General features: G+C 50.3%; 1 protein-coding gene across 1 annotated transcript in view; it reads left to right on the top strand.

Annotated features, from left to right (window-relative positions):
• LOC146208916 (homeobox protein SAX-1-like) overlaps positions 1 to 19,602 on the top strand; it is a 46,784-nt gene that overhangs the window by 11,706 nt on the left and 15,476 nt on the right. The window contains exon 2 of the mRNA XM_084579490.1: positions 13,421 to 13,706. Coding sequence (XP_084435616.1) covers positions 13,421 to 13,706 — 286 coding nt within the window. The remainder of the gene's footprint in view (positions 1 to 13,420; positions 13,707 to 19,602) is intronic.

Here is a 19,602-nt window from a genome sequence, read left to right as displayed (position 1 = left end):
ATGTCATATTTCCCCACCGCTGCCTTTGTGTGTGCATATTTTGATATTGTCAGCATATCGTGTATGTTTTACCCCTTTAACAGTCTTCAATAATGACGGAAGGTTCTTTAACGCAAGGTTTAAGAAGAAAGTGGAGAGCACTGAGTCTGCCGGTCAACTTTACAGAAACCTTGCTGCTGTACCATAGCTCACAGTCAGCTTGCCAGGTTACCCACCACGGACCAGCGCCGTAGAAGCTAAGAAGTTGGAGTCAGTGAAAAAAAAAAAAAAATTTAAATAAGCGATATACCGGCGTTCGCGCCTTATAGATGGGGAGATAGAAAATCGTATTCTTAAAAGCACAGGTCTCGCGCCCAGTACGTGCTACACTTAGTTGCTGGCGATGACTGTCAGGTATAGTCTAAGATAAGCGGTGAAGCAAGTGGACAGGCCGAAGGGTAGCAGAAGGAACCATGCTCTAAACTAACATAGGTAATTTTATTTTATGTTATTTATTTATTGCATACTGCCAGCCTGAATGTCCGGCTTTAGGCAGGAGGTGGGGTACAGAAGAATGCAATTCACGCGAATACATAGTACATTCAGTCTTGCGAATGACGACACCGAAAAAAAAGGTCGGCCATGAAACAGCTGACTGGATGATATTAGAAGTTTGTGGTGATCAGAGGATATTGCAGCTGGAACCAAACAATGTTCATTTAAAACATATCGGAGAGGGTTTGGTCTTCCAAGGAGTGTAATTTGATGGATATATAATGGAGAGAAAAAAACATTCACAAACGGTTATTACTCCACAAAGTTGAAATGAGTGAAATTCGAGTGTGTTTTTTTTATTATTTTATGAAATGTGTTTATATTTGGGTGAATAAATATTACGTACATTTTCGCAGAAAATTCGGAGCAAAAGCTACCTTTGTGTGCCAGCTTGGTGCATTATTCTGAAAATAGGATGCAGTGCGAGATACGGTCATGCAGACTATAATACACACACCCACACACACGCACACACACACACACACACACACACACGCACGCACACACGCACACACACACACGCACACACACACGCACACACACACACACACACGCTGTCACGAAATCGGCGCCCATTTTCATCAAGCCGGTACGGCGCGAGGCCCGCACGGCATCGCGTGGAAAGCATGTAGAGAAAAGCCCCCTTCCCCGCGCGGGGGAGAGCGCGTAGCTTTGTACGCGTTGCCGTCACCCTCTTTCCCATTGCCCGGGGAGGAAGGTGGTTCATCGGACTGGAATCAGCCAGAAATTTCCAGCATCTTCTATGGGACCTATCCAATGACGACGCGCGGCTCGACGGGAGGAGAAGAGGGAGCTATAACCAGCGAAGCTATGTGTGTGTGCGCGCTAGCTTTGGCGCACGTTAACAAACCGACGCGGCGCGCCCTATTTAAAGCGACCGCGCCGCTTGTTGAGCCAGTCAGTTCGTCAGTTCGTCAGTGTTTTGCGACGTGCTCGCCTGTGCTTCGGCTGGACTCCCGGGGATCACCCGCTGCTGGCAAGCCCACGGACTTTCAGGGGAGCGGCGCTCGTCTCGTATGGCGGCCACATCGTGACTCTTGAGGCGTCGGACTGCAACAGTGCCCGGTGAACAATTTGGTGTTTGTTTATGTACTCTCTCGTGTTTCATCTGTTGTAAAGCCTCTACGTTATTGGATACCTGTGTAATTGCATGCTTAGCGTTTGTTATTCTGTGAACCTCTCGTCTATGTATTTCAAGTGATCTTGTGTATTCCTTTGTATCGTCTCTTGCTGTGCATAAATTGCGTTTTGTTTGTTACTTCTGACTCCGATCCTTTCTCTGGTTTGAACCGGCGACCGCTGGGCACCAAACGACCACCCCCTTCTGTCACCACAAGGTAGTTGAATTCCGGCTGAGCTTGCCACGCAGGTCGAGGGCATCTCCTTTGCGACCGGAACAGCTACCCCCACTCACTCAAAGGGTGTCTGGGAGTGTGCGCACCGTTAAGGGTTCATCGTTAATAATAGTCCCCTCTAATTATTAACGGGTGACAATTATTCTGGCGTCCGCGACAGGACGTTTGGTGCATTCAAGCTCAGAGGACGGAGAACGAGTTAGAAGAGTTTACGTAGAGCTCGTAAACTGTGTAGCAGCAGAGCGATAGCGGGAGGTAGTGCCGCGCGGAAGCGTTTAGGCGAAGTTCTCTAAGCAATATTTAGGCTACACCCAGACGGTTCGCGCTACAGATATGATTCTGAAAGAGTTGATTGAGGCTGGCACCCAGCTGGGGTTGTCCGGTGCCGAACTGCGCAAATGGGTTAACCAGAGAGAAAAAGAAGAAAGAGAGAGAGAGAAGAAAAGGAACGAGAGAGGGCTCGAAAGGAAGCCGAGGAAGAAAAAGAGAGAGCAGAAAAAGAACGAGAGAGGGCTCGAGAGGAAGCCGAGGAGGAACGAGAGAGGGCTCGAAAGGAAGCCGAGAAAGAACGAGAGAGGGCTCGAAAAGAAGCCGAGGAAGAAAGAGAGAAGGCTCGAAAGGAGCGTGAAGAGGAATTTCAGCGAGAAAAGGAACTACTTACTATAAAACTTCAGCTCCAAAACTCAGGGAACAACAACGGTTTAACTGAAGTGCATAGCTCCAGTGAAGGACATAGCAGCTTGCGGATAGACGCAAGTAAATTGATCCCGAAATACGACGAGAGAAGAGACGATCTCGACGCGTTCTCTTGCGTTTTGAAAGGATCGCCATAAATGGAAATTGGACAGACAGTGAATGTGCTACCATCTTGAGCACTTGCCTTAGCGGCGAAGCATTAAGTGTGTTTGGAAGACTCCCTCCTGAGGATGCAGGCAGCTATAACAAAGTGAAAGCTGCATTACTTAAAAGGTTTAGATTTACGACGGATGGGTTTCGTGAGAAGTTCAGGACTGGAAAACCTATGGACGGTGAAACGGCAACACAGTATGTTGCGCGACTGAGTCATTATTTCGACCTCTGGACTGAACTCTCAAAAATTAAGCTAGAGTATGGCGCACTTCTCGAACTTCTAATTAAGGAGCAATTCCTGGGCAGCTGTCACCCTAGTCTGTCGCTATATTTAAAAGAAAGAAAAGCGAATAACCTGGAAGAAATGATGGAACTTGCAGACCAGTATTTGGAAGCCCAGGGAGGCGAAAATTTGAGCAAAATTGTAAATTCTGAAACCCCTCAAAAGCCCGAATTCCGGCAGACAAAACATAGCGTAAAGTCACCCCCGAGGTGCTATCTCTGCGGACAACTAGGCCACATCGCACCTAACTGCCGCAAACTCGCAACCAACAATCCATCCTCGTGTTGGAAATGCGGACAGAAGGGCCACAAAGCGATGTCGTGTCCCGACGCTGACAAGGCAGCTCCGCAGGCGGCATGTGCGAGGACTCTGTCAGAGTCGGAATGTCGCCTGGAGGAAGAAGATGCCGATGGCTTTGTTGAGATTCAGAACGGCAGGAAAGTCCGCGTGGTGCACGACCCAGAGGAGGAGGAAGCAGAGAAGGTGGTTAATCGGAAGAAGGACAAGAAAATCCGGGTGGTGAACGCCGTAGTACATGCACAACCTGGATCTGCGGTGAATCGTATGCCGGTTTCGAGGGGAAAGCTAAAAGGAAAATCAGTCTCTGTGCTACGAGATACAGGTAGTAGTGCCGTAATCGTGAAACGCAGTTTGATTCATGAGAATGATCTGACTGGCGAGAAATGCCCTGTGAGGCTAATTGACGGCTCAATTCAGCTGCTACCTGAAGCATAATTGGAAGTACAGACGCAATACTATTCTGGAAAACTGACAGCCCTGTGCGTGGAACGCCCCATCTACGATTTGGTGTTGGGAAACATCAAGGGCGCAACATTTCCCGAGGATCCTGATCAAAGTCCCGCGCCTGTGCGCTGCAAGGAATCTAAAAAGAAAAAGGCAAGGCGAGGAAAGCAAGGCCATGAGAAGCCGGAAGAAAAGCCTCGAGACAAGAATAAACAAAAGGAAGCCTCTCAGGAGGAAACCGAAAAGAAAGGGACGGCTCAGGAAATTAAGTCAGGAATGCCTAGGCCGTCGTTGATGCAGGTAGCCCAAGTGTTTGTCCTACTTATGGGGGCGTTACTTGGGATATTTCACCTTCAGCGGAAGGAATACCGCTGCCTAGGAAGGAACACTATTACAGTGATCCTTTTTGTTGGTCTGTGCGCGTTGGCACCGGTTCCCGTGTATCCGTCGGCGCTACTGGTTGTAGGGGCAATTATCGGCACACATTGGTTGAGTGATTTGCAAGAGGATAAGTCCTGCCTCAGGGAATTTTCAGTAGCCCGATCGGAGAACATAGAAGCGTCTCAAATGCGAGAGACTAGAGCGAAGGCAGAATCCCTGGCGGACAGAGGCGTGTCACGCACTGATCGCGGGTTAGAATTACGCTCGGAAATTTAGGTTTGTGCGCTTCGCATTTGAAAAGCGGTGTGTTGTTGATTCTTATGTGTATCTGACGACAGTGTGTTGCTATGTTTGCGAATTTCATGGCATTGATGTGTAAATTTTGTAATGGGTTATTACAGTTTGTGAAATTTGTGCAATGTGCGTGATGTCGACATTTGCCCCATATAATTGTGAGCGCATGCATGTGCGCGCGATGTTCGTGGTTGTTGTGAATATTGTGGGACAATATTCTTTAAGGGAGGGGCAGTGTCACGAAATCGGCGCCCATTTTCATCAAGCCGGTACGGCGCGAGGCCCGCACGGCGTCGCGTGGAAAGCATGTAGAGAAAAGCCCCCTTCCCCGCGCGGGGGAGAGCGCGTAGCTTTGTACGCGTTGCCGTCACCCTCTTTCCCATTGCCCGGGGAGGAAGGTGGTTCATCGGACTGGAATCAGCCAGAAATTTCCAGCATCTTCTATGGGACCTATCCAATGACGACGCGCGGCTCGACGGGAGGAGAAGAGGGAGCTATAACCAGCGAAGCTATGTGTGTGTGCGCGCTAGCTTTGGCGCACGTTAACAAACCGACGCGGCGCGCCCTATTTAAAGCGACCGCGCCGCTTGTTGAGCCAGTCAGTTCGTCAGTTCGTCAGTGTTTTGCGACGTGCTCGCCTGTGCTTCGGCTGGACTCCCGGGGATCAACCGCTGCTGGCAAGCCCACGGACTTTCAAGGGAGCGGCGCTCGTCTCGTATGGCGGCCACATCGTGACTCTTGAGGCGTCGGACTGCAACAGTGCCCGGTGAACAATTTGGTGTTTGTTTATGTACTCTCTCGTGTTTCATCTGTTGTAAAGCCTCTACGTTATTGGATACCTGTGTAATTGCATGCTTAGCGTTTGTTATTCTGTGAACCTCTCGTCTATGTATTTCAAGTGATCTTGTGTATTCCTTTGTATCGTCTCTTGCTGTGCATAAATTGTGTTTTGTTTGTTACTTCTGACTCCGATCCTTTCTCTGGTTTGAACCGGCGACCGCTGGGCACCAAACGACCACCCCCTTCTGTCACCACAAGGTAGTTGAATTCCGGCTGAGCTTGCCACGCAGGTCGAGGGCATCTCCTTTGCGACGGGAATAGCTACCCCCACTCACTCAAAGGGTGTCTGGGAGTGTGCGCACCGTTAAGGGCTCATCGTTAATAATAGTCCCCTCTAATTATTAACGGGTGACACACGCACACACACACGCACGTACACACACACGCACACACACACGCACACATACACACACGCACACGCACACAGACACACGCGCGCACACACATACACACACGCACACACACACACACACACGCACACACACACGCACGCACACGCACACACACGCACACACACACGCACACACACACACACACACACACACACACACACACACATGCGCGCGCGCGCACACGTCAAGCGCCAACTTCCAAACAACGTTTCTTATGCCACTTGCCCTCATCTTTAGCAGTATTTATCTCCCCTCCCCTCACATCGTCACAGTAAACTTAAGTTCCGAAACTTTTGCTGCTTTCTGAAGTGGGTTGACTGATACCGCGCCAATGCAGGTGTTCCTCGCTTTTATCTCGCTCCCTTCTGCCGCTGGCTCTCTTTAGGCACATTGTTTTCCTGTAAGTGAGGCGGGCATTTTAGACATGTCGCGAGGGTTGTAGAGCGGACGCTGTGCGGACGTGTTCCGCATGAGCTCCCGCCTTGAGACCGATTTTCGGCGGAACGCGCTGTGCCTTGGACTTGTTTTTGTGGAATCGTCTGCAGGCAGTTGCCCTGTACCTGTGGACACCATATTTTGGCAAGTGTTCCCCCCTTTTAGGGGTTTTTTCACGATTTGTACTCGACCGCGGTGCGGCAAATCAGGCCTAATCTTTAGGCCGAGCCGACGCCTGCGGCACCGGGCTCCGGGGCTGTGACTTGTGGTTGTGGGCCTTTGCGAGGCTGAAGACAATGGAGTACTCCGTTGAGGGAGAATCTATAACGCCCGAAGAGTTCGAGGCGGGAGAATGGACCTGGGTTTTGAAGGCGCAAGATCGATTTAAGAAGTCTGTGTACGGGGATCACTCCGAGAGTAGGCCTACCGAGAAACAGGCGGGCAGCGACGGGCGCCAGACGCGCGGAGCAGCCCAAGCCAAGCGGGGGAAAGCGCTGGTGTGGAAGAAACGGGGACCGTTTCTGAAGATGCCAGCGAAGGATTTCAAGGTTGTGTGCCGGCCCAAGAATTGGGACTTGAGTATAGTGACGCCGAGGGAGCTCGGATGTGCCTTGAGAGCAGCAGCGGAGCTGACGAACGCGACTGCGGTGGAAGAAGACCTGGTGCGGGTCAATGAGACAAACAACACGATGACGGTGAGCACGCCGTGTATGAATCGTAGTGGGGCATATGCGAATGTAAAGACGCTCAAGCTGGGCGGTCGTGACCTTGAGGTTTCGGCGTACGTGGCGGCGCCGGAGAACTCTGTGCGCGGAGTAATTTACAATGCGTACAACGGATGCCCATTGGCAGAAGTTCGCGCAGGATTCTTGAAGAAGAACGAAGACATGGACATTTTGGATGCCAGACCTTTGGGCAAGTCAAAGGCGATTCAGATCACTTTCGGCGGGAAGCGCGTTCCCCGGCAAGTTATTTATTGGAACTGTCTGTACGCTGTGATCCCATATAGAGAGTTAATCGAGACCTGCTATAACTGCAGACGAGTGGGACATCGGGCGGACGTTTGCTATCGTCCGAAGACTAATCTGTGTCGCCGTTGCGGGAAGGAACATCCTGCACCACCGGACGGAGAGTCGCTGACCTGCACGCCGGTCTGCATCGTGTGCCATGGGGCGCACAGCACGGGAAGCCGCAACTGCAAGTTTCGCCTAGCCCGTCAGCAGCCGACGGGTCTGCAACACAGCAACGAGGACAAGAGCCAAACTGGCAAGGAAGAGCGGCGTTCGCAGCACAGCAACGAGGACAAGAGCCAAACTGGCAAGGAAGAGCGGCGTTCGAGGCCCAGGAAGCGGTCATCTAGCGGTGCGAGAGACGATAGCAAGAGAAGGGACCGGTCAGCTTCCTTCCCGTCACTGCCCGGACCCGAGCCTGGCAAAGGAGGAGGGCAAGGTTCCGGTCATGGAAGAAGTCCAAGTGCCACAAGGAAAAAGGTGAGCTGGCCAAACGTGGGCTCCCAAAATGAGACTGCTCGAGAGAAGGAGCTACAAAGGCAGGTGTTGCAGCAAGCCGAAACTATCAAAAAGATGGAAGCTAGGATGGCAGAGATGGAACGCGCGCTTAAAACCGGCAGAGTAGAAAGGGTACAGACGCCGCTGGCCCAGGCCCCACAGAAAGCGGCGCAGGCGAACGCTTCTAGCGTGGACGCCCCACAGAAAACGGCGCAGGCGAACGCTTCTAGCGTGGACGATAACTGTACAGCTATGGAAGTTGAGAATCGGGGGACGGTCAAAAGGCCGCCGCCGGCAGATGAGGGAGCTCATGCAAAGAGAATAGCAGAAACTTCGGCGGCGGACACGCCGCAGCCAGTAGTTAAACTCACTAGTCTTAGGAGGGACATGCTTACCCTTGCGGAGAGAGTAGGAAAACTGGAAGAAAGACAGGATAGGTTGGAAGGTCGGGTCGACAAGATCGAAGCCAGACTAGGCAAGATTGAGGAGCGTCTTGACGCCTTCACCAATGACTTAAGGGGTTTCCAGACCCAAGTAATGGGTATGTTTAAACACCTAAATGCTATGCTAGAGGCTAGATTGCCTCCCGTAGTCGGCCAGGAGCCAATGTTAGTGAACCTAGTGCCTCACCATGGCCCCTCGCCAGCAAATTGAGGTTTGGCAGTGGAACTGCAGGGGCTTCCGTCGCAAGCGGGGGAACCTGCAGTTGCACATACAAAATCTAGATAGTAAGCCGGACATTATAGCTTTGCAGGAGGCTAGCGGCTCGGTTAAATTACCGGGATTTAAGACATTTACACCACCAGAGATTGATCGAGGGGGCGTATCGAGCGTCTTTACGGCCATGCTAGTCCATCGTAACACCACAGTGATTCAGCATACCATAGATAGCAGCAGGGAGGACTACGTCCTGCTGGAGATTTTACCCAAAAGAAAAGGCGATAAGAGTCTCTTTGCTCTTAATGTATACTCTTCTCCAAAAGATAAGGGGGTGGGCTTGCCAGACCTCCTGATAAAGACGCAACGGCTAGCGGCTAGGTCTCAACTCATCGTGGTGGGGGATTTCAATGCGCCTCATCCGGAGTGGGGCTACATCCGAGCCAGCCCGAAGGGAAATAAACTTTGGCAGGTTGCCCAGGACCTGCGATGGACGATCTTGAACAACCCGCTAGATCATACGAGGATAGGCAACAGCGTGAGCATAGACACCTCTCCAGACCTCACATTTGTGAATGGTATCAGGGATGCAAAGTGGGTAAACACGGGACAGCCACTGGGAAGTGATCACTATATCCTTTCCACGATATTTAGTGCTGCTAAGCACAAAGACAAGGTGAAAGGAACTCGAGTGACGGACTGGGACCGATTTCGGGAAGTCAGGAATGATACAGTGACCGGGGAAATCGAGGACTTAGGAGCCTGGGTTGAGGCACTCAAGCAGGCCGTGAAGAGTACCACAAAAGAGGTTCCAGCGGAGGAGGAGGGCTCTACGGCTGACTCCAGATTGTTACACATGTGGGAAGCACATGCGAGTCTCCTTCGCAGGTGGAGGAAACAAAGGCATAATGGTGTGCTCCGTAGAAAGATGGCCAAGTTAGAACGAGAAATCGAAACGTACACATTGGAGTTGCAGTGCAAACAGTGGGGGCAGATTTGTGACCGGATGAATGGGCAATTCGGATGCAAAAAAACATGGCAGTTGTTGAGGCACCTTTTAGACCCGACGGCAACCAAATCTGCGCAGAAGGGGCAAATGGCTAGGTTAGTGCATCGGTATCAAGGCACGACTGGGGAGTTTATACATGAACTCCGAAGACGTTACATAAAAGCAGAGGCGGGCGGTTGCTTGCCGGATTACTCGGGAGAGGAAAACATTGAATTAGATGCAGACTTTACGGTGGCGGAGGTGGAGTTTGCAATGGGTCAGCTTCGTACCACGTCAGCAGCGGGTCCGGACGGGGTTACTAATAAGATGCTGAGGAACCTGGATTTCAAGTCAGTAGGGGCACTCACGAATTTGATGAATAAATTTTGGGTGGCCGGGGAGATTCCGCCAGAGTGGAAGCATGCTAGGAATACATTTATTCCTAAAGCAGGGAAGAAGCTCTGCATTGAGAATCTGCGTCCCATCTCGCTAACGTCGTGTTTAGCCAAATTGATGAAGCATGTGGTCCTGAACAGGCTTCAGGGTTATGTAGAGGACAAAGAGTTGATACCTGAAACAATGATTGGTTTCAGGGCTAATTTATCAACGCAAGACGTCATGATACAGCTAAAAAAAGACGTGGTTGATCCTGGGTACGGCACGGGCACCAAGGCTATCTTGGGGCTCGACCTAACTAAGGCCTTTGACAATGTTACCCATGAGGCAATATTGAGGAACCTATCGGACATAAGACCGGGGGGTAGAACCTTCCGGTACATCAGATCGTTTCTGGAGGGTAGGACTGCGGAGATTATAGTCGGAGAAATGAAATCGGATCCCTTCCCATTGGGGGGCAGGGGGACACCGCAGGGGTCGGTATTATCGCCGTTCCTATTTAATCTCACATTGATCAAGATACCACCCAGGCTGCAAGGGATATCGGGACTTAAACATACATTTTATGCGGATGACATTACTCTTTGGGTAACAGGAGGCAGTGACGCACATTTGGAAGAAACTCTACAGCACGCGGTGGATATTGTTGAGGAGCTAGGAGGGGAAGCAGGACTCTCGTGCTCTCAGCCCAAATTCGAGCTTTTTGTGCTGAGGGACAAGCCAAGAGGGAGACATGCGAGGCACTATGTGCCGCCACCGCCTTTAGAGGTGAAAGTGGGGGGCGTACCGGTCGCTGAGGTCCAAACGATCAGGATCCTGGGTATGTATCTGCAGACTAACAGGAAAAATATCGAGTCCTTGAAAAGGCTTAAAAATACTGTCAATGCTACCGTGAGGCTAATCAGGAGAATCGCTAATCGTAAGAGAGGTGTTAAGGAAAAGGACTTGTGTAAGCAGGTGCAGGCGTTTGTGCTCAGTAGAATAGTGTATGCGACGCCTTATTTGAAGTTGGACGCGACGGAAAAAGGCAAGGTGGAGGCTATGATTAGGCAGGCATATAAAGCGGCCCTTGGGTTGTCTCATAATGCGTCTACCGAAAGGCTGCTGGGATTAGGGGTGCACAACACCCTAGAAGAACTACGGGAGGCGCACTTGGTGATGCAGCTCAGTAGGCTTTCAAAAACAAAAGCAGGAAGGGACATATTGGAAAGAATCGGCATTGGAGTTGACGCTCCAGCTGGTGACACTAAAATTCAGATTAGGCGGGAAATGCACGAGGGCTTGTACATAAAACCTTTGCCCAAGAACATGCATCCAATACATCACGAGGACCGCAGGAAGGCAAGAGCCAAAGCTTTACATGTTAAGTACGGGAAGTACAACGGGGCAGTATATGTAGATGTCGCCGAGTATAGGGACAAGGACGCATTTGCAATTGCGGTGGTGGACGGGCGGGGACGCTTGATCGCCTCCGGATCAGTCAAAACCCGCTCCCCAGAAACTGCAGAGGAAGCGGCGATAGCACTAGCTATTACTAGTAGTAATGCTGACTTGATCTTCAGCGATTCCAAAACAGCCATCCGAAATTTGGCGAGGGGCAGAATATCTGTCACAGCGGAGCGATTGCTGAATCGGGCCACAGGGCGAGGGACTACGGAGGCGGAAATTGTCTGGGTACCAGCACACTCTGGGAAACCTGGGAACGAGGCGGCTCACATGAATGCTCGAGGTTTCGTCAGCCGAGTAGGTGAGCCGGACGTTCCGGGAAGGTCCACGAGAGATGGGCTGGTATCCTTTCATGACATTACTAATCATTTCAAACTTGAGCGGAGGATTTACCCACCCCCGGACAAGCAATTGGTGAAGGCGCAGGAATGCGTCTGGCGACGATTGCAGACTAGATGTTTCTTCAACCCATACGTGTTGAGCAAAATCTACCCGGACATTCAGCCGAAGTGCAAATGGTGTCAGGAATTGGCAACCTATGACCACATATTATGGAGCTGTAGCATAGCACCGCCACCGGCGGATATTATGCGTGATCCTTCCCTCGAGCAGTGGGAGGCCGTGTTGGCCAGCTCAGACCCGGTCGTCCAGACCAGGGCCGTGGAGTGGGCCACCCAGGTCGCCGTCAGCCATGGGTTGATGGCCATCTAACACGGAACCATCCATACATGCTCTCTGACGAAAATAAAGTTTTTCCATCCATCCATAGACATGTCGCAATAGCCCCCTAAAAGCCCGCTTGAAAGCCTGATGAGAGCCTTTAAAAGTTGAGAGCCTGTACACGAGCACGCCCGTTAAAGTACCAGCCAGTCTAGGCAATGTCGATTCTGCTGCCCTTCGGCGGAATCTCGTGCTCTACACCTCTCATGCTTTCAGTGAAGCACGTCTCATGGTTCGCAGTGCCTGATTCCATAGTGAAGGGTGCACATGGTGACGTACCGGACGCAGACAGGTTTTCGCGGGGCTAAACTATGTGGGGTAATAACCGTTTGTGAATGTTTTTTTCTCTCCACCCATCAGATTACACTCCTTGGCACACCAAACTCTTTCCGATATGATTCAAATGAACATTGTTTGGTTCCAGCTACGATATCCTCTGATCACCACAAGCTTCTAATATCATCCAGTCAGCTGTTTCATGGCCGACCTTCCACCATGCTTACGGCCTATGCAAATCTGTTATCTTACGCTAATGAACTCACTGTTATTTTCCCTTACCGTTATATGCCGGGCCCAGGCCCCTTTTGTACACATACATATTGCACCGCGGCAGTCGACGTGGCCTCTGAGCATCCGGGATGCATTGGCCGTGGTGCGGACCATTCGCTAGGACTCACCGAATTCGTAACTTCGTCCTTCGAAAGCAAAGCAAGGAGTGCACGCACCCGGCCGGCCCTTAAAAGGACACTAAAGACGCCCAAATATGCTATCAAAATCGAATAAACGGCATTTGGTGACACTGTCGCCACATATCCGGCAGCAAAAAATCGAATTATTGCTGAAATATCGCGATAAGAAATTGAGGTTTTTTTTTTTTGTTCCCTCCAGTGGAATTCAAACTGTTTTTTCCTACTACGTAGTAGGGTAGGATGACGCAAAACATGACGCAAGAGGAGACTCCGTGATTGCTGGCGTACGGGGAGCGGAGAATACTTCGCAGGTGCGTGCCGATTCATGATCTTCATTCGATACGCACTTAGGGTAGGCGCATCTGCTGCACCGAGCTTGTATTTCAGGCGCTGCAGGCCCAAAGCAAACTATCCGAGCACGCACGAATTGCCTGAGCCGGAACATAACAGAAACTGAAGTCGACTCCTGTAGCGCCGCCAAGTATATTTTTATATTTGCCTTAAAACATTTACGTTGTCTTTTCGCCGTCGTTTACGTGTGATAAAAGCATGTTTCATATTCGAGACAAAACATACTACCGCATTCAAACGGTCAACGTAATTCGCATTCGTCAGCCTCCGGGATCCCTTGCGCGTCACGTGATTTGTAGTTGCGAGCTTCGGTCGTTTCGGCTGTGGCGGCGATACCTGTATTCCTGTTCTTCCTCTTTACTACCTTATAACAGCTCCGTTTTCAGTAAAACTGGCTTTTTTGTAACCAGGAACTGGCATTCTATCGATGCAAGCCCACTTCATTTTTCTCTTTAGTGACCCTTTAAAGACTGTCTCCTAACGTATTCTTTCTTTTTTAATCCGGAACGTCGATGCAAAGTATTCCGATTTGCGCAGGGCCTCCGCCAAGCGGCAGCAAGTCCGCGAGAAGGTCGGCGCCCTCTGCCAGCAAGAGCGAGCCCTCCTCAAAGAAGGCAGCCAGCGGTGGGCAGCAGCAGGGCCGACAAGCGGAAGGCGTCAAGAAGCCCCGGCGCCGCCGCACTGCCTTCACGCAGGCGCAGCTGGCCTTCCTCGAAGCCAAGTTTCGCTACCAGAAGTACCTAAGCGTCTCCGACCGGGGATCAGTCGCAGAGGCACTCAGGCTCACCGAAACGCAGGTCAAGACATGGTACCAGAACCGTAGGTGAGTATACACGTGATCCATTTACGCGTGCATGTATTCCGTAAGGACAGAAATGCGCTGGTGGGGAGATAAAAAACAAATGACTGTGTTACATTATGCACTGGAAAACGCACCTGGAGGCAATGAGGATATCGCCATGCTTCTTCTTCATAAAATGTTTCCAATTGGCCGCTAGGTTACGCTGCTCAGACGGAAGCACTGTGGGCTATAAGACTATCATTTGCAGAACGGATGCATGCTTCTCGCTCACGCCGCTGACAACGAAGACATCTGTAAGTTTTCTGCGACGGAAAGAGTTGTGCTCAAATTTCGCTTTACGAGATATTGTTATCAGATTGATAGCTATACTGCATGCAAAGGTGAAGCACTGATTCATGCCGACAGAAGGACCATGTTGGTTGACCTCAGTGTCAATCAACATGAATTTGCCACCCATGTATGCCTACCCTTGTTAATGTCTAACCTTCAAAGTAAAACCACAGTAACATCAGTGTTGACCCTAGTCATGCCGAGAATTTGACCTTCAGTTCGCCTCAAGGTCAAATCAACATGGGTTTAGCGCTTATGCATATGCTTTTCAAGGTCTTCAAAATCAAACCACAGTATCATTATCGTTGACACATGGCTTGCCGGGCATATTTGACCTTCAGCCAACATCCAAGACAAACCAACATGGGTTTGGCGCTCAAGCATATGCTTCTCAAGGTCAAACCCTCATTTACAAGACCAGTTAAATGAGTGTTGACGAAACATTTACTTGAGCAAATACCTCAAATGACGTCATAACCATAGGTCGGCGAACACACTCACGAGTCAACTCACTCGGGCTCAATCAAACTCACATTCAGATCGTGAACTAGTCCGGCAGATTCAGATCATGATTCGAGCCTTGAGTGAGTCCGGACTCGCATTCACATTATGACCTGAGTTGTGAGTGAGTCCGTACTCATATTCAGATCATGACCTGAGCCGTGAGTCCGTATTCATAATCAGGTCGTGATCTGAGTCATGAGTTTGAGTTCAGACTCACGTTCAGATCTGAGTCAGTGCGAGTCTGGACTCGCATTGAGTTTATAATCTGAGTCATGGTGATTCCGGATTGGTAAGTTCCTATGAAATCAGATGAACTTTAGGTTTGGTCTACTTTGTGGAATTTAACGTCTCAAAGCGACTCAGGCTATAAGAGACGCTGTAGTGGAGGACTCCGGAAATTTCGACCAGCTGGGGTTCTTTAACCTGCAATGACGTCGCACAGCACTCGGGCGCCTTGTTTTTTTGCCTCCATCGAAAAGCGGCCAGATGAATCTCTGGTCACTTGAAAAATCATGATATTGACCGAATGAGAAATCGGCACGAGTCGCTCATCAGGTCCTAGAGGACACGAGTTGCCTGTGCACCTGTAATGCTGAATAAGCTTTGAACGAGCCAGTGATACGGAACTGTTTCGCGCTTCTTCTAGCAAGTAATTATTTTGGCTGTGACATTTTATGCTGGTTAATTGCAGCATTTGTTCTCTTAGGCTTACTTCATTGTGATGGCTCTATAGCTCTTGCTTTGCTTTTATTTATTTCAGAACGTTTCCCGAATGTTTCACGGGTTAGCTGCTGTTGGTTCAGAACGATCCAAACGACTCAGTAATGATGCCAAGCTAATGCTGTTAGAGTCCATCGGGTCGCCGTATGTTTAACTTTTTTTTTTCAGTTACGCTCACCATCACGGCCCAAGAATGTGGTGCGGTCTTCCTTATGCAGTTGTTCTGGTTGTCTAAGCTGTTTCATGAGGTCACAACCACGAGGCTTCGGGCGGGTAATTAAAACTCAGTCCGGTATATCCACCATTTGACCTCGGCTGATCCGGTCCAAAACCGACTATCAACCTAATCAGACTAGGGTGACGCGATGTAGACCTCCAAATTACGCCCACCCGCACCCAAAATCTGACCTCGGCCAATTTACACCAAAATTGATGTCTAACTTAACAAGGCTACAGCGAATACAATGGCGACCTTGAAATTTGGCTCACACTTCCAAGAAATTTGACCCCAGCCAATTTGCTCCAAAATTGTGGTCCAACCTAATTAGATTATGACGAACATGATCATGACCTCCCAGTTCGGTCCGGGCAGCCCCCAAATTTCGGCCCCCCACTTCCGAAATTCGAATTTGGTAAATTTGCATCAAAATCTAAGTCCGTCGTAACTGATCATCCCCGACACGATGGTTGCCTCCAAATCTGGCCGTGACCAGTTTTGAAATTTGGTCTGAGCCACTTACAATATTTGACCTGGCTAATTTGCACCAAAATCAATGCCCAATCATTACTGACTATGTCCGACATCATGGTAACCTATGAAGCGACCATTTACAAAACTTTGCCTGGACCACTGCCAAAAAAGTCCGTGGCTGGTTTAAAAGGAAGAACCTCCGCCAATTTTATTATTTTTCTACAATGTTTGAACGTGCTCTTTTCTGAAAAAAAAAAATGTTTTATGTTACACTTTTTTTGTATTTATTCCCGCGTTTTTCATGCTACACATTTTGTGTACTTCCCGCGTTTTCTCAGTAGTGCTTTCCGCTTACGTATACGTTTTAGGGTCGCCACACACTTGAGTACTGCTGTGTCCAACGGGGTGCTTTTTGCACGTGCTCGCGGACCTAAACACCGCACATACGCTGGCCTGCGTGCATAGAGATTGTGTGTAGTTTACAAGCTTCTTGGGATAACCGAGAATAACCGCATTATTCACTACTCAGATCGAAGGCTCAGCGCTTTTCCACGCGGACAGATGATTCACTGAACAGGCGACGATGAAGCCGTGTAAGGCAGCTCCACGGCCAGCTCCTATGTCGGCGGAACAAACCTCAGCCCATGGTTTAAGAATGCTACACCGTGCCCCTGTCTTTTGCCGCCCGCCAGACAAACACACCTCCATGACAGCCAGTCGGCTTGGATCGAGGCTTGAGGCTAATGCACACGTCTAGTATGATCGGCACAGCGAAGGTTGCGTGGGCGAGCTGATGTGAGCGCGATAAGAAGAGGGCCCGACATCTGAACTAGAAATCCCCTTCATGCATTGCCTCAACCAAGTTCTACCGAGACTGTCGTTCTCATGGTCGAGGCATGAAGCTGTGAATTCGTCGCGCCCAGCCGGCGCCAATACACTTAAAATTGCGGCTCGTGACTGAATGAAGCCACATATCAAATCCGCTCTTCGAGATTATCGACCTGGTCGAGTGTGGAACTTTGGGTACATCTGGGTCCGTATTTCGAGTTTGCGTCGTTATCGAAAGCGTCGCTATCTCCCCGCCTCGAATCATCTGATTGGTGGAAGCACCGGGACTAGATATCAGTTTAGTTGCCACCACTTCCGGTTCTGGCGATTCCACCAATCAGATGGCTCGAAGTCATGGAGATAGCGACGCTTTAGATAACGACGCAAACTCGGAATACGGACCCTGTACTCTGCACCGACGGCCGAGCGCCGGTCGCACACAATGACGTTGAGAACTGGCATGGCTGGATGGCTTCTTTAGCACTGAAAATGAGAGCACATGGCCTATATTTATTTATCTTACCCTGAGGGTGCATAGTGCGCATTTCTTCAGTTTCATTCACTGTCGTAGTTGTCAACCCAGCTATCGTCTGTTCTATGTTTTATTGAGTGTTCAAAGCTGCAAAATGTCTATGCATTGCCTGCATCGCTGCTGCGAAGTGCGCACGAAAATCTAAATACGCGTAATTTCACAAACGGATGCGCCATGTATAAGAAGAAGTTATATGCGCCCTGATAAGGTGACAAAATAATGGGAATTCAGAAATAGGGATATTCTGAGAGGTCTCTGCAAAATTTGATGCTTATAAGGAATTGAGTCATCGGTGACAGAGCCTAAAAGCCGGCAGAACGATTAGGCGACTGTAATTGCAGCGATTGACAAAAATGTTCTAAGTGAAAAAGTCAAATTAAAAACACAAAACAATGCAATGCCAGCGCTCGACATGGCTTATAATGTTACGCACAGGTGAAGCTCCTTAGGCCAGCGATTTACATTATCTCCTACTACTTTTAGAATTAAAGCATTCATATAGCTGTTAGAGCTAAGCAGAAAGTTTTTATGCATGGTGTTACGTTTCTCCACCGAGAAGTGGGACAGCTGACGCGGCCACCGCATAGCAACATGCAGAACCGCGAGCGGATCGGCCATTTCGACGCCGTTCATCGGCCGCGCAACGCTTCCTCCCGCCGACAAGTCTCAGCGTGTTCCTGCCACGCGCCAAATGTGTGTGCGTGCGTGTGTGTGCACAAGCTGGCCAAGCCTGGAGATCGAGAGAAAGTGCGTCGCCCTCTCCTGTCTGCAGGAGGTGGAGGAGATGAGGTCGGAACACCTGCGATTGAGTCATTCGTCGTGAACCAACATGTTTGGCTCTCCCTTTCCTGTGAGGGTTTACCCTTTCCCTGTGAACTGGAAAAACTATAAAAAGCAGCGGCCGACTCCGCTGAGATAGAGACTACTTTGACGCGCCGTTGGCACGACGCTAGAATAGGTTATGTGAGACCTTGAGGTGCGGCGCCTTCTGGTGCCAAACCTCCTCCCATCTGACAACGGCACCAGCTGTGTGAGAGTGTCTGTAATCTCTCCGGGTCAGCTTCACTGCCCGTTTCTTCCTGATGTTACAGTAAAGGTTGTTTCGTTAAAAGACGCCTCGTCTTTGCTGGCACCGTTGATGCCGTCCGCCGTCCACGGAGCCGCCAGGCCAACGCTACCGAGGGGCCGCGCGCCGCAGCGGTACGCTACCCCGGCACTCGCGATTGATGCCGTCCGCCGTCCACGGAGCCGCCAGGCCAACGCCACCGAGGGGCGCGCGACCCCAAACCTAACAACTGGTAGGCAGCGGTGGGACGACCAAGCCGTAACCGTGGTTGGAGGGACGAGCCAGGCGATACCGTCGTCCAACAACTGGTGAACAGCGGAAAGCGGAGAGACAAGGACGACCAAGCAGTGACCGTGGTCGGTGAAACGAGCTAGGCCTGACCGAGGTGCAACATCTGGTGGGAAGAGCGGAGATGTCCGAGGCGTGACTCGTGAATCAAAGCAGCTCAGCGGAAAGGCGGGAGCAGTGCAACGAGCCCTGTGTGATGACTGGTTGCCTGCAGCGGAACGACTGCGTTGGATTCTTGGCTGCGAGGTTTGGTGAGTGCGGGACTTTCTTCTACTGAGTTTTGCCAGGCTTTTGTTAAGTAGAGAACAGAGCTGGTAATTGTGTTGTCGTTGTTGCTGGGTTAATTGCAGCAAGGCAATAGTGGGCAGTAGAGAAGGCAGCACTCGGAACAGCCATGAATTTGCATTTGAAGTCGTTGCGCAAACCGAAATTGCTGGAGCTTGCGGAGGAGTTGGGTCTGAATTTGTCAGACAAACTCAGAAAACCAGAAGTGTTAAAGGCTATTCTTGAGTTGGAAGTTGAAGATGACGAGCTTTTGGAATGCCTTGAGATCATTGACGAACGTCAAGAGGAACGTGAACGTAGAAAACGTCACGAGAAAGATGAACGTGAACGTCACGAGAAAGAGATGCGTGAACGTAGGGAACGTTTCGAGAAAGAGGACGCCCGCGTAAGGAAACTGATGCAGCTGGAGATATCAGCACATAGAATGAGCGTGGAAAGGATTAAAGCTTGCAATGCCATTCAGTGTAACGGTTCAATACCGCGAGATGGTCCGCCACCGTTCCTCATTGCCGAGGATGTGGCCGAGTATTTGGCAGACTTCGAGAATGTCTGCAGAAGTAAACGTTTCGAGCGAGATAGTTGGGCGCAGATGTTGGTAGCTCTTCTCTCCGCTGAAGCGTCGGAAGAAATCAAGCGATTGGTTGGCGACCGCTTGAAAAATTACGATGAACTA

Source organism: Amblyomma maculatum, chromosome 1 (assembly GCF_055883805.1).
Source record: "Amblyomma maculatum isolate TAMU_Amacu chromosome 1, ASM5588380v1, whole genome shotgun sequence".
NCBI classification, from domain to species: Eukaryota; Metazoa; Arthropoda; class Arachnida; order Ixodida; family Ixodidae; genus Amblyomma; species Amblyomma maculatum.
The sequence above is the reverse complement of the archived record's forward strand: the minus strand, read 5'-3'. Positions and strand labels throughout refer to the sequence as shown.